The sequence below is a fragment of the Grammomys surdaster genome, unplaced genomic scaffold, assembly GCF_004785775.1.
Source record: "Grammomys surdaster isolate TR1022 unplaced genomic scaffold, NIH_TR_1.0 125617, whole genome shotgun sequence".
Classification (NCBI taxonomy): Eukaryota; Metazoa; Chordata; class Mammalia; order Rodentia; family Muridae; genus Grammomys; species Grammomys surdaster.
Window position 1 is genome coordinate 587,397 of NW_021620459.1, and position 16,366 is coordinate 603,762.

Below are 16,366 nucleotides of genomic sequence, written 5' to 3' on the forward strand. Positions count from 1 at the left end.
TCCTCAGTGTGTGCCTGGCCTGTTCAGCTATCAGAATCACAGTGTCCTCAGTGTGTGCCTGGCCTGTTCAGCTATCAGAATCACAGGGCAGAGAGGCTTCTTAACTAATGCACAACAAGAAAAGATCAAGTTACACCAAACAACATCATCTTCTAGAGTTAACTACTGCTTTCTGCTCTCTACTTCAAAGCTGATGTTCTTTTTAAAAAGTCCCTTTTATGAGATTCTGTCTCACTGAGCACAGGCTGGCCTCAAACAGGCATTTTCACATCAGAAGGAAGCCAGGTAAGGTAGCATACATCCGTTATGTCAACACTCAGGGGTGGAGGCAGAGGCAGGAAACACAGAATGAGACCAGACTCTCTAAAATATCCACCCCACCACAAAACAAAATTGGGGCAAGGTGGGGCATCACAAAGAAATGTTAGCCTGACTTTTGCCAGGGAGGAAATATACTTAATGAAGTTGGAAAAGTCTCCCAACAGCCCGTGTTTATGATCACTCGGCCCGTGACCACTGCCTCCCTTCAGATGGATGGATCTTCAGCTTCCTAAGCTGTTTATTTACATACTCATTTTTTTCCAAAATTTCCTTAAAGGATTATTTGTTTTCCATCTCAGTACAACAGCTGTGCATTATAACTAGTATCCAGTAGCCAAGAAAACAAAAGATGACATACATAAATAAGATCAAATCTGCTTTGGCTGGATTTGTTTGTGACCTTCAGCTATTAGTAGAATATTCTCCAATATACACAAGACAATAAAACATGAAGATTTAACTGCCTTTTAAGGAAATCTGTTTAGTATTCATGCAAGTGACATGACAGGGACAACCCCCTTCTCCTCCCCCAACCATCAACTTCCCCAGGTCTGCCTAATATGGCTTCCACAATTAATGCAGAGCTTCAAATGACTTTTCTCTTTCTGTCCTATATAACTGATAGTCAGCTGCCCTCAAAAATAACTGCTAAAAATAAATAAATAAACTGAGAGAATTAAAAGACATAAACAGCTTTTTTCTTCAATGAAACCTATTAGGATAGTCTAACTTTGAGCATAGCATGCCTTCTGAGAGAAGCTAAGAAATATCTGCTTCTTTGAAAGTGGATTTAGCTTCTTATATGCCAACATTTCTATGCCAAATCGACTGAAAGCCTCATGCTTAAATAAATTTCAAAATATTACATGTATTCTAGCCAGTATACTGGATCTAAGAACCCTCTTAGAGAAGCTAAAGGTAGTTGTGTGTCTAAACAGATGGTCAACATACTAAATCCTGACTCCTTCTCACTCAAAAGAGAAAAATCAAGAAACACAAGGAAGCCATTTTACATCAAACTTCACATCTGAGTCTGAGCCTGCGGAAGGGCTTTTAAGCTAAGACATTTAACTTCAATATGGACTTTTATGTTTAGAACAGAAATGACCATCCTGAGAAGTGCAAATTTCACATGATGTCTATAAAGTTCTATTTCTTTAGTGTACAGTCTTCCATCACATAAAGCCCTGTGTTCCCTCTTCATAATGTCTCATCAAATCCTAAAAAAGCCAAATTACATACATACATTCATTCCCACGTCCCTAACACTTCAGAAGCTTTACAAATTGCCAAATATTGCCAGAGACATAAACTCAGGATTTAACATGAAATTCTAAGAGGTATCTCCTTTTAGTTTATAACCTAAAAATAAATAAATAAATAAATAAATAAATTTCAACAACTAAGTAACTACTTTACAGAAATTATTTACAGTCAATTATTTCCAATGATTACTATAGTTCTTTTATCATAGTAACTGTTACAAAATAACTGTTGTCAAGGAGTTTTTGTATATTTTCTAAAGCTAAAGCTAAAAATTGGAAAGCATCTGAAAATGAGTACTACCCCCAAAAAATCATTAGTATTATTAGCAGTCTTAATCTGAATATAAATCAGTTTACCAAAATATATTAAACAATACACACCACATAATTCGCAACTAAGTCTTAAATAAAAACACTAATAGCATAGATAAAATTTAATTATACATAATTACATCCAACCATGAAATTATTTAGCAGTTCTTGTAAAACACTTTTAAAATGGACTAATCAATATAATTTAACAAAAACATTGAATTTTAATCTCAAAATGATAATTTCCAAGACTAATTTAAATTCACAAATTTCAAAGGTCATGCATGATTCCATATACATTGTCACTAATATATGTATAAAATGTAATTTTAACAACAGCTATTAGTCCTCAGTTAAAATAACTATCATGAGACAATGCTCTAACGGTAGCACCAATTTCTTACGGGAAACAGACACAGCCAGCCAGACTTTAGAAGTCACTCACCACTTCCTCCAATGCAGCACTTCTCCCAAAAGAACAAGTAAGGTGTGTCAGGCAGTTCACAAAGGAGGAGAAGAGCTCACTGGGGATGGCAGTTAAAACATTCCGAGGGAACACAGTTATCAGATTGCTGATAATGCTGGAGATTCCTACGGCTTCAGAATCTTCTATTTCAATTCTACAAAGTAATGAGAATTAATCCATACAAAATAAGCTACATTTCCAAACACAAAAATATTATCACTCATTCATTTCTAAAGCCACATCTCTGTATTAATTTCAAATTAGCCATACAATTCTGCTTTAAAACACAGAACAGGACCAGCCAAAAAGCCTTAGTTCCCCCCAACCCCCTTTGTATTAAATACTAGAAGAAAATGTTCCCTCTTCAGTTCAAAAGGAAAGGCATACCTACCCATTGATAGTGTTCAGCAAACCCTCAATGAAGTGTGCTAGATAATCAACCTGGGATCCTTCATCGGGGAAGATGGGTCCATGGAGAGAAGCTAACTGGGCAAGGCACTGCAGAGAATCCTGTGCCATATCTGAATCTTCTCTGATTTTTCGATGTACCTGTTAGAAAGAATTACTAATCCATAAAAACAAATTCTTCTTTTGTAGGGGTCACGTGAGAACCATGTCGAATGAGGTAAGAGAAAAATTTACTGTAGCTGGTCATTTCTAGAAAATTAACTCTTCAGTTAAACTAAATCTGAAAAATCATCCCTCAGTTCAACTGACATCATAGACCATGATTTTAGGCATTGCAGTTAACTTTTAGCTCAGGGCTACCTACATTTTGAAAATTGAACTGTCTCCAGCATATTATGACAAGGAGAGAAAACAGATGCTAGCCAGTCAGACATACTGCTTCTGCTAAAAACAGCAACAACGACAGTCATCTGTATTATGCTAACTATGCCCTGCCACAGCTTCTTGCTAAAGTTAGCAGACAAGTTCAATCCAGTATATAGATGCTGTCTTAGTGGAAGTAAACAGTTGTACACTTAGAAAACCAACAAACGTACCTATTACTAACCCCTAGATATCCTCCACTCATGTACAAGAAGTATATGCTTAAGTTCTAAGATGGTCTACCCTGTTTAAATTTCATTTTCTATCATACCATCACTATTAATACTGAATGTATTTTAAATACAATTTGCACTTAATATATAGATACATTTAAACATACAACTAGATTTTATTTTAATGATGAAATACTGTTACACATCTACTACCCAGTGTTTTGCTTAAAGAAAAGGTTCTCAGAATATTGTTCCTTCAGGACTCCTAAATTTTCAGATATTAAAGACTTCATTTCTCTGATCTGACATTAAAATAAAACAAGAAATGCCAGAAAGCAATTATAAAGTGGCTATTCACATTCACCTCCATGTACAATACCGACTAGCCATTTGCTTCTTCCCACAGGCATTTAACTGAAGCACTCCAACCCTCCTCTTTCTTTTTTGAACCATTGTTCTCTATTTGTTTCAAGTTACACGTCTTTGACTCTGTCAATCATTTATGAATTACTTGACACCAGAATGTTTTTGTTTGATTTTTTTAAATGCTTTCACCGGTACAGTATGGAACATAGTAAACATAGTAAATCTTTGTTAACTGATTCTACTAACTAGCCTCTAGGCTTCTTAAGGTCAAGACAAGAAATTTAAAGCAGTATAATAGATCTAAAAATTATAGTTAAAGGATTTACTAATAGGCTTAAAATATATTATACTCTGGTCTAGAACAAGGGTTGTCAAGCCACTGACCCATGGTCCAAATCTGGTGAATGTAGAGATTAGAGTAGGTTTATACAGTGAGAGAAAGAGAAGAAGAAAAAAAATCAAAAGAAGATTATACAAAGTACTCAATTTTAACAACCATCAGCAAAGTTTTACTGGAATACCAGCTTCCCTTGACTGTTTATTTTTAATTTGGGGCTCCCACTACAATGAGAAATTTGAGTATCACTATATTATATACAGAGCCTAAAATATTTACTGTGGGCCAGCCCTAATAGCACATTGAAAGAGTTTGCTAACCCTTGGTCTGGAACAAAAATACTTTTCCACCTGTATACTAATATATTTTAGGCTTTACACAGTAACTTCAAAGTACAATCCACAGAATCATATGTATATCTTGGTTGCAAGTCCTAGAATACATACTTTTGAGCTTTTTATCTTAAAAACACAATTAAATCTGTATCTTCATGCTCTAAATCCTAATCAAAAGTTCTCTGAGATGCCCAGAACCAGATTCTACCAACAAATACAGTGCAAACTGGGACAAAAGAAACTTGTCACACAGTCTGTTCCACACAGGAGCCAGTTGTCCATTCATACCTGGACCATTATGAAAACACAAAAGAATGAATGCACTTAATAAAAGAGCTAGTATTTACAATTTAAAATAAAATTAAAAACTGTTCTAGGACCAAGGATTAATTTGTTTCATGAAACAGATTCCACATAAACCTCATGTTAAACATGGGATGCTTCTGATACAGATTCATGGTCTGTCGCATTGCAAAAGCATTCTCTTATAACTGAACATGGATTTCAATCTGACAATATCATACATTTAAAAAACAGATATACCACTTCCATACAGAAAGGATGCAAGGGGAGGAACAAGTCTTAATGGACACAAAGGGAGGCAAACAGAGAGAGAGACCATTCACCAAACAAGCATGTAGAAGGCGCAAGTTAGCAAGAAGCACAGATTTCTGCAGAAGTGTGCTTAAACATCAGATGCCAGTGTGCCACCCACATGGCAACACCCAGTAAGCATGCAGATGATGAGTCTGGGAGAGTGTGGAGGGTGTGAAAAGCAAAGCAGAGTTAAGAATGCCAATATCCACACGGAGGGCAAGCATCCAAGTCACAATCAGGAAGTACTGTCTGAAAAAGAAAAACTGACGACTTTGTAAACTTCTAAGGAGCAGAATGTAACCAAAATCATTTAAAATTTCATATATGGTCAAGAAATTTAAGTTTTCACTCCTTTCAACAGTACATTTATCTACTGAAATCTAGCATAATAGTGATATCTAAAGGAAGGAAAGATTAAACTGAGTAATTAATTAATTCATATAAATGAAGGTAAATTTAGCAAACTCAAATAGAAAGATTAAGTCATGCTTTTTGCAACAAACTAAAATTGTTAAAAATTGCTTAAATGCAAATAGCTACACTCATAAACTACAAAAATGACAAAGTAAAAAAGGGTTAATTTTTAAATTCAATGTTATTTGCATGTAGCAGTTCACAGCTGACAGGAGCAGCTGTCTGCTTTGTCTAGACAGCTGTTCAGATCTAGTGGAGATGTCTGCAGCTTGCCAGCAAGTTTTTTACCTTTTCACAAACTGCTGGAGTAGGATCTACAGAGAGTCGAGCAAATACAAAGAGCCCAACTTGGACTTGTAACAAAACAATTCGTGTCAGATGAGATGTCCTACAAAGTCCTTAAAATTTAATTGCAAGTACTGTTTGATCTTGGTTATGGTTTTAGATTTTTCCCCCCTCTGGTTTTAAAAAGAGAAATGAATGCTCAGACTGAAGATTTCCATAGGAAACACCTTATGAAGGGCAGGGCCGAGGCCTAGTGGCACAGTGCTAATCAGGCCACATAAGACCCAGGGTGCAATCTCCACAACTACAAAACAAGACACTATGGTAGAAAAAAAAAAAAAGCCACTATGGTAGAAAATGCATTTTTGCATGTCTAAGGATGGACAAACATGTTTTAGACATTTAAAAATATATTACTACAGCACAGAAATGTTTGGTCACAAAAGGCTCCTTCATATTTCAAAACACATGAGAAGGTAATAAACAATAATGATTCAGATTAAACAAAATTGCCTTATTCTTATCTTTTTAATTACTGTTTACTTAGATTTTTATTAATTTTTATTTTATACAAGTCAGTGATCTAACTACACACCTAGTCTGCAACTGTTGCTAAAGAAACATACATGTAATTTTTTAATTCTAAAACTCATTGGCACGTGTAGGAATAGACTGCTTGCTTCTTGTAGCTAGATGATACTAAGAGGCCACTTTAAAGTTAACACTGAAATATTTAAGATAAATTGCCCTTAAATATTAACTTAGTTCGGGTCTTGTGAATACAGCTCACTAGGAAATAGTTTTCAAAATTCAGTCCAGGGATCCCTCAACTTGATAGCCACTGTAGACTGTGTTCATACGAGCACAAACGCATTTCTGATCTTCCCTATGCACTGTATCCACGCGTGTGCGTGCGTGCGCACACGCGCACACGCACACACACACACACAGAGAGACAGAGAGACAGAGAGAGAGAGAGAGAAATTCCTAAGATCACATGATTTAAAATACCAACTGAATGAAATATAAAACAGGAAAATCTGTTTGACTTTTATTAAACCAGATGCTAAGAGATTTGCCAAAATATAAAGCAAACAAAACCAAAGCCCAGTTTATACCAGTTGTTTTCATTACACATTTCAGAGTATTTGTTCATTGAAGTTAATTACGTTATGATGTAACGGTTTCTTGTTGATATCTTGTTATCTTTTGTTTTTATCAGTCTGAATTCATAATATGATTAACACTATGTTATGTAACAATAGCTATGTATCCCACACAAACAAAAGCTAGTAGGAAGTTCTGAATTTTTAAGACTGTAAACAGTGGTTACAAAGTCTAATGATAAGTTTTATTGTAAGATCTAATCCTCTCAAAATGAGATAGCATTTGAACAACAGCAAGAACACTGTCATATAATTTCTCCTTCAGCAAGTCAGTTGTAAGAAGATAAACCAACAGGCGAAAATCTGCCCTGTTTTACTTAAGGAAAAGAAAGGCATTTCCTCTTACCACGCCCCCTTGCTAAGCAGACTTGAAGATGAGGACTTACTGTGAAGAAAAGCTCCATGACTCTGCTGTCCAGAAGAGCCTCTCGCCAGGACTCTGTTGGCTTCAACAGCACATTTTGTGAGGATTCAAACATAGCTATATAATGTCTGCCCAGTTATCTAGTGTCAAGGTCAACAACAATAACATTCTTACTTTGTCTAAACTATAAGTATACCCTAAATATAACAGCAGCCAGCCAGAAAGAATGCAATGGAAACAGTTTAAGCCTCTTCACATATGCTACATAATTCATGCATGAAGCTAAGGAATAAAAGGCATTAAGTGCTGAAAAAAAGAATGCTATAGGAATGTTAGGTAACAGTTTTAGTCCCTATGTATGCCATACCATGGAGTACAGAAATCTTTGGAATTAGAGATCTAACTAGAGGCAACAGAAGGGGGGAAGTGACTTAAAAACAGACATCAGAAAATAAACGTAAAGAATCAATTTCTGTAAATAGCTAATAAATATATTAAATAGCTAAAATCATATACACAAAGAGTCTCATATAGACTACATCGAAAAACAGCAGTTTTCCAAAAGAAATACATTCACAGGAAAAGAAAATGAAAGAGTAACTATGTCTCATACTAAAACAAAAAAATTGAGATCACAGTAGCCCAACACCAAGTCAAAACAAAGAATTAAGCAGTTGACAGAAAACACATTTTTATTTGAAATTCCCATAGGCTCAAGGGAGGCAGAAAGGCATGGATCTTCCAGGACTCAATGGACAGCCAGCTGGCCTATTTGATATGCTCCAAGCCAGTGAGAAGTGACCCTGTCTCCCAAGGAATGACTTCATAAGTTGTCCTCTGTCCTCTACACAAACATATACACATACACATTAATATACATGAGCATATACCCCCCTCACACACACACACACACTGAACAAGACATTTCCCATAGACTCAAACAATATATAAGGTATTGAGGTATTCAATATCAACTATGCTTCAATTGAATAAATTTGCTGCTAATAAATTAACTATCATAATAAGTATGTGTCTGTAAATGTTGATGAATATGATTTACTCAATGGCATTGCCATAGTAACTGAGGCTTTAAGAAATGAAAAGGCTGCCTGGAATGGAAATGGTAGTTCTTTGTGAAGCACACTGAGCTAGACAATATTCACATCCTTCAGGGAGCAATCTCAATACAGGTATCTAAATAATCAAGCATACATTCAAATGCTACCATGTCTTTATACCCAACTCATTCTTTTTAGAGAGAAATTATTTGCAGAAAAAAACTGAAGGCCATACTGACAATGCTTTAAAGGGAACCATCCTTTAAAGGTAAGTTTTTTAGGAGACTATGTTTCTTGTCTCTGAAGAGGGCTATGGAGAATAGTGAGTTGTCCTAAGAAACCAAGTCACTGCTTCTTTCTGATGTCATTCTCAAACTCCTAATTCTGACTAACAAAAGGGAAACCCTGAACAGGCTCACTTAGTACTTCTCTCTTCCTTTATCTGCCCCCTTGTGGACACAGAGAATGAAACCCTAAAAAAAGGAAGTCAGAACAGGACAAAGAAAAACCAGCCAATGACCAAGAGTTACCAAAGGAAAGTGATCCCTTTCCTCAAAGGCACTAGGTGACATCAGTTTTGTTAACTTTTAGAGAAACAAACTGAAGGATTTATTGCTGATATTTGTTGTTTATTTCAACAACAGTCTACTGGTTAATCTTTTAAATGCCTTTGAAATTCACAGTAAGTAAGGAATCTTCAGTGTTCAGAACAGATCATCTGGGTAAAGAAATCAAGGCTTTATATCTCTTGAAACAGAAAACAAACTTATTTATCTTTTTTTAGTTTTAGTGCCATTTTATTAAAGGTAATTTTTTTAGTATGTGAAAGGTAAGTAATGAAATATACTCAGTTATTTAAATAGTGCACGATCTGAAATGGTGTGATGCCCTCTTCAGTCTAGAGAGCACATGACACTGTGAGGGGAACACATCCATGCAGATCTAGACATATCAAAGTTATATAGACAGACCATACATATCAAAATAAAGAACAAAATAATGTAGTTCAATTTTTAAATTTTGTGTTTTTTAAAAAAAACAAAAAGCAAATAAAATCATTCCAGTCAGAATTTAGAACTCTAACTTTTTTTACTCTTACAACAATGTCCTACAAAAACAGTGGCACATGCTTTTAAATCCAGCACTAGGGAGGCGGAACTCTAAATAGTGAGTTCCAGGACAGCAAGGGCTACATATCTGGATCACAAAAAACAACAAACAAACAAAAAGCTGAGTGCTAGAAAAATCATTTGTAAGTGTAAGTACTAGCTGTGCAGGTCTGATGTCTTTCTGAATTCAATGCCTAGAACCCACTTAAAGGTAGAAGGGAAACCATTCTGCAGCCTTGTCCTCTGACCTCCACATGTATCATGTACTTAAGCTCTGTACCAAGAGAGCATGTGCTTCTGCTCACTTTCTCTCCCATACTATAACAATTAAGAAAATTAGTTTAATGTTAAAATAAAGCAGATTTCATTAAAAATAACTTCGATAACAATAGTTGCTCTTTTACAAGATTGCAACGCTGACTCACTGACTAAAGAAATATGTTCTGGTTTCTAGATACTATAGTTTCTTATCTTTTAAAAACGTCATTAATAAGAGAGTGGTCTGCTAATGATCGATCAGTTATTTTCATTTTCATTGTATGTAATACACAGATGGCAGATCTCATGAAGCACAAGAATCACAACTGTAAATAGTTATTATTTTACTAAAACAAAAAAACTGTGTAAGTTCCAAATTTTTCTGAGCAATAATTTTAAATACTCTTCTAAATATTTAAATATTTGTATAATTTGCATTCACAAACAATAAAATGTAACCTTACAAGTAAGGTACTCATATGGAGCTGCCTTCTGTTTTTTAATAAGTCTATGTCACTTTAAAACTCATGTCAACCTCATCTAATCTTCCCTTTTTCATGTTTGACCAAATTAAGAAGCTACAAAGTCCCCGTGTATAGGCCCTGCCTGTCACTGTACTCTCAGCCAGGTTCCAGCAAAGGGGAGAACTGAGGTGCTAAAACTCAACCAGGCTTCCAAGCTCAACGCCATCTTAATCTCTTGGAAAATTGGCCAGATCTCCATGTCAATTCTGCTGTAGCTTGGAGCAGAAACTAATTCAATATTCCCTGTCCCTCTCCACAAAGAGCCTCTCAAATTTTCTGAAGAAAAAAATCTCAGACTTCTTTTTTTTTTTTTTTTTGGTTTTTCGAGACAGGGTTTCTCTGTATAGCCCGGGCTGTCCTGGAACTCACTCTGTAGACCAGGCTGGCCTCGAACTCAGAAATCCGCCTGCCTCTGCCTCCCGAGTGCTGGGATTAAAGGCGTGCGCCACCACCGCCCGGCTTCTCACAGACTTCTAAGGAATCAAAAACACATCCACACCACCTGCCCTATTCTGTAACTTCGGGACAAGACAAACACACACTAGGCCAAGAGCCAAAGGACAAGTCTAATCACTCTGTACTAGTGACCCTCACTGGCTAACCCTTCTAAGTCTTCTGTGTCAAGTCCTTAAATAACAGACTGCTCTCAGCAAGTATATCCATCTCAACTACAGTGCAGATCTGTAGTTTCAAAATATGTGAGTATTTACATAAACAAACTAGTTCTTGTCCATTTACTAACACCGTCAGTAAGGGAATCATATACTATGACAGTGAAAGGAAAAAAAAATGTGAGGACGTGGTTCGGTTGGTAAAGTGATCATTCTGTATGCATGCAGACCTCGGTTCAATCTCCAACACCACATAAACAGGGAGCACATGCTTATAATCCCAGCACTAGGGAAATACGGGCAAGAAGGATGGCCACAGACATAAAAAACCAGTGCTGATGAGGATGCAATGTTAAGCCTAATCACTGAATCTCAACCTCCTCTCAGTGGGAACGTGATCTTTATCTAAACAAATGCTACCAAGAGCACTACCAGAACATTTAAACTGAGAAGACTAGTAATGCCAATAGGTTTGTATTGCTATATCACCAGTGCAATTAAGAACCCAAATCCTCTAATGGTACACTAAATATGTCAAAAAATGCTTCAATTGGTCCTCAAAAGGGCTAAAATCATGTGGTCATGTTGTGCTTTCTACTTAACAGCTTCCTAAAAACAAAGATACTGCCACCTAAATTAAATGCATAGAAAGACCTAGGAGGACTCAGTTTAAGAATCAATAAACCAAAATTCTCTACTTAGTCCTTCTTTCCTTACGACTCACTTGTCAGCAAACCTGAAGCAGAGAAGATCTATAGAATTCAGAGAGAAGCTCCATTCCTACAACCATAACTTTCTAAATTAAGGAACACTACACTCGGAGCTGCAGAGCACAGGCTGTGACTACCCTGCTGTGGCATTCATGGAGAATAAACTGAAATAACCTAGGCTGGCAATTTAGAACCCAGCAGACAGAATTCCTTATACGTGTTAAGTATTTCAAATAAATAATTTTTTAGTGAGAAATATAGTTATAGTAGGTAAACCATATTTGCCTAAACTTACACTTGAATGAACTTCCCAGTCCAAAAGGTAAGGGTACCAAACAGTGATGGCACCAACACACAAGCTGCAGCTTCTCAGACACAATTGACCCAAGTTTCCTAGGCAGTTGAATGAGGCTGTGAAAGCAAGTTCACTCACTGGACTTAAAAATATGTATTTATTCCATCCCTTCTACTCTTGCAGTAACTTAAACTACACAAAGTACTATGTGAACACCACATGGAGCTAGAAAGAGAAGATTAAAAATGGCTTTGGAAGCAACAAATAACTCAGTCCAACTTGCTTTCTCTGCCTCTGAGCACTGTCACTCTATGTTCCTGCACCGTAAGTATTCTCTATGGCAGTGGCATAGAACCACAGCACCATCTAGAACCAAGTGGAGAACAGGGTACATCGCAGGCAGGAGGGAGGGCAGGTGGGAACAACATGTCCAAGAGCTACAAAACTAAACAGAATCTTCTGAACAAGCACACATACAGTCACCACAATTAACTGTACCAAAAGACTAGAGAGTCTGTTTTTTCAATGACTCTTTCTCCCCAATGGCCCAGAGTCAGAAACTCTGAAGTTTCTTTTTAAATATTTTTTCAGGAATGTGGAAACACTCCTGAAAAGGACAATGCACACATAATTTCAAATACTGATTACTCACTTTACCAACATTCCAGTGTATCACATCAGAGAGCAATACAAACAACAGTGGAAATGAAACTAATTACTCAGTGAACTGAAGAAAATACTACACGACATTGCTTTATATGTGTATTTAAACCTTCCATCAGATTTCTATACTGTGTTCTTCCAATTTCAAGCAATCTAAGACAGAACTGACCCAACCAAATTTAATAAAACTCTGTATCATAAAGTCATGCACCTCACACCAGCACATGGCTTCCTACCTTCCTCACGATCTCAGCTTGAGCCTGCACTATCTTAACAATTGATCACTGGCCTAACATTACAGCATCTCGTCTCTTCCAAATCCTATTTCTATTCTCCCCTTGGACAATAAATATTCTCCTCTCAAATACTCCAAGTATAAAATGTATCATCCCCTGACTCAAACTCACAGTTTAGGGCCAGCACAGCTGTGGAATATCTGTGATACTCTGTGGAACATCTACACTCACCTTCTTCACTCACTAGGCATGACTCCATCTCTAAATACAGCGTTGCCCTCCCCTTCAAACAGATTTCCACGAGTTCAATTAAGTCTAAATGAGGTGTAACTGAAAACCATCTCCAAGTGACTCTTGGAAGTAGATACTGACTACCTTTATTTGAAACTCTTATCTTTTCTTCCCCAATTCTCCTGACCTGCTTCCCTCATGTACTCAGCTGGTCTTCTCCGTCTCCTTGGCTTCTTTCTGATTTTTAAGACCATGGCTTCCTATTATTACTCTTTGAAGGAATGATACCATGATCTTACAATGGCCCATATTACAGTAATGACTCCTCAAATTCTATCTTCACTCCAAATCATTCCCTACAATTCTACTAAGGGATCACAGGGAAACAGATGACAAGATGATAACTAATCAGTAAAGCAGCATGATAAACCTTGGCATGCCAGATATTTTTAAAGGCTTTGCAGAGACATAATTCACATACTATACAATTTGTTCAGTGATGCAATCATTTTACTATATTCACAGTTATGTACCACGAACACATCTAATTTTAGAACATATTCATCACCCCAGAAGTTTGGTGTGCTTTACAGTTAGCTCCCATGTCTTCCCGAACACCAGTGCTCTAGGTAATCCCTATGTATTCTGTCTCCAATTTGCTTATTCTGCACATTGCATACACATGCAATCATGTATTAAAGTTCTCTCTAAATGGCTGCTTTCACAATACTCTTTCTTAGTATTTATTCAAAGTTTACCTGTGTTAGCATGTCTAAGTACTTCATTTATTTTACCTAACAAATAATATATCACTATATATATGGATATACCACATCTTATTTATTCACTATCAACTGATGGACCTTTGAGCTATTTCCACTTTATAGAGAATACTGTTGTGAACATTTAGGGTCTCTCCCTCATACCTACAATAAAAACCATACCATGGAACAGTTATATTATCTGTTTATACAGATAAAACATCAAATAAGATAAAAAACTAAAAATATTTCCAAAAATTACATATTAAGATTTATTTAGGAAAAGGGCCCCAAGGCAGGAAAGTCAGAGAGCCTCAACTCCCACTGCTAGGAGTCTCACAAAACCACCAAGCTAACAACCATAACATGCCTGCAGAGGACATAGAATAAACACAGCATGGTATCATTCTAAATGATCATATACATTTGACACAAGATAGACTAAGGCCTATTTGCTACTATTTGTTTACCCTATAAGACAATCATTTTTTAAAAGCAATCAACACTCATTTTAATTAAGCTTCACTATTTAACTCTCTCTATGGTACAGATCTAAATACTTTTCCAACTTTTCCCCTACCAACTTAATACGATAGATGGCTCTCCAAGGAACTGTCGAAAATACAGCTCAGTCAGAATTGGGTTCTTGAGAAGGGTTTTACTAACGCCCAAACTGTACCTTTTTTAATGTCGCTGCCAAGTTCTCCTAAACTTATCATCTATCACTCAAGAGTACTCAGCTATGGTCTAGCTTACCAATGTATGGACTAAATCAGTCATTGGATACGTAAACATTCACTCACTTATAAGTATGAAGTAGACAAATATTCTCATGACCCCTGCAGGCATGGTGGTACATACCAGAACTTTTGAGGCTGAGGCAGGAAAATTGATATCAAGGCCAATGTCTCTGATTTTTTTCTTTCTTTTACTTTTTATATTTATGTGTGTCTGTGCATGTATGTATGGGTATCCATGGAAACCAGAGATGGGTGTTAGATTCCCTGGAGCCAGACAGGCAATTAATGAGCTGTTCAACATCGGTGCTGGGAACCAAATTTGAATCCTCAGAAAGAGCAGCAAACATTTTTACCAGACTAGCCATCTCTACTGATCCAGACCCTCTTTGGCATCTTATGTTTCACAAGCTGGCCCAGAACTCATTAAAGTCAAGGATAACCTTGAACTTCTCATCACAGGTTGCGCAGCTCACACAGCAGCCCTCAAGAGCTTTAGAAGAATTTCATCCTTTGGCAGCAATGCAGTAGTGCTTATTTTCCAATGCTTTGTCTAAGGACTTAACAAAATATTTTATGAGTGCCTATCCTTCAGACAAACTTTGTTTCCAAACTCTTAGGAAACTGTTTCTCTTTTCAAAATAGTAACTTTCTGCCAACTATATTTTCCCCTGAAACACTTAGAATTGGCTATGATATATGCAGTGTAATTTTTGTTGATTTTTACTACATACATAATTAATGTTTTGATAGCTCCGTATGGACTGGTACTTTTAAAATCTGTTCCAAGTTTTTTCAATGTCTTTTTGTTTTGTTGGTTTTCTTAAAACTCTGTCTTGCTATGTAACTCTAGCTGGCCCCTGAGGAGGCCAGAAGACGGCATCATATCCTCAGAAATGAATTACAGATGGTTGGATGCTAGGAATAAAACCCTGGTCCTCTAGAAGAGTAGCCAGTGCTCTTAACTACTAAGTTATCTTTCCACTTGATTTTTTTGTTTTGTTGTTTTTTAAATTCTTTTCTCATACAATACACCCTGACACAAGTTTCTCCTCCCAGCCCTCCCCAACTCCCCCTCCCCCAGATTCACTCCTTCTCCATTTCTCTTCAAAAAAGGGCAGGCCTCTGAAGGATATCAACAGAACACAGCATAACAAGTTACAATTAGACTGCTGGGTGGTGGTGGTAGTACACATTTTAATCCCTGTAGAGGCAAGCGGGTCTCTGTGAGTTTGAGGCCAGGCTGGTTTACAGAGCCAGTTCCAGAACAGCCAGAGATACTTAAAGAAACCCTGTCTTGAAAAGTCAAAACAACAACAAAAACAACAAGTTACAATAAAACTAGGCACAAACTCTCATATCAAGGCTGGATAAGGCATCCCAGTAGGAGGAAAAGGGCCCCAAGGGCAGGAGAGTCAGAGAGCCCTAACTCCCACTGCTAGGAGTCTCACAAAACCACCAAGCTAACAACCATAACCTGCCTGCAGAGGACCTAGTACAGACCCACGCAGGCTCAGTGATTGCCCCTTTAGTTGTTTTTTTTTTGTTGTTTTTTTTTTTTTTAACTAAAAAAAGTTAGGGCAGAAACTAGTCTAATCTCTCTTCACAACAAGATCCTGCTACAATGGTACTTAAACGCTACCAACAGACTCTTTTTACAAATTGATCACATTCATTTGTGAGATTTTTCCTGAAAAGATACCCCAGCTTCCTGAGGATCTGTTTAAGAGACTGATATATTCCCTAGAACTAGGAATGACACCGTATCCTTTAAATGAACATTGTTATTAGGGGAGGGAGATTCTTATTTAAAGTTTTTAAAATGATTGTTTTTCTTTTATAGCTCAGTTTGTAACTACTTTAATTTTTTTCTTTCCTTCTTTCTGTCTGCCCTTCCTTCCTTCCTTCCTTCCTTCCTTCCTTCCTTCCTTCCTTCCTTCC

General features: G+C 36.8%; 1 protein-coding gene across 1 annotated transcript in view; it reads right to left on the reverse strand.

Annotated features, from left to right (window-relative positions):
* Xpo4 (exportin 4) overlaps positions 1-16,366 on the reverse strand; it is an 84,990-nt gene that overhangs the window by 29,582 nt on the left and 39,042 nt on the right. Inside the window, exons 7-9 of the mRNA XM_028787215.1 lie at positions 7,255-7,367; positions 2,756-2,913; positions 2,344-2,518 (exon numbers count right to left, since the gene is read on the reverse strand). Of these exons, the coding sequence (XP_028643048.1) occupies positions 2,344-2,518; positions 2,756-2,913; positions 7,255-7,367 (446 nt within the window). The remainder of the gene's footprint in view (positions 1-2,343; positions 2,519-2,755; positions 2,914-7,254; positions 7,368-16,366) is intronic.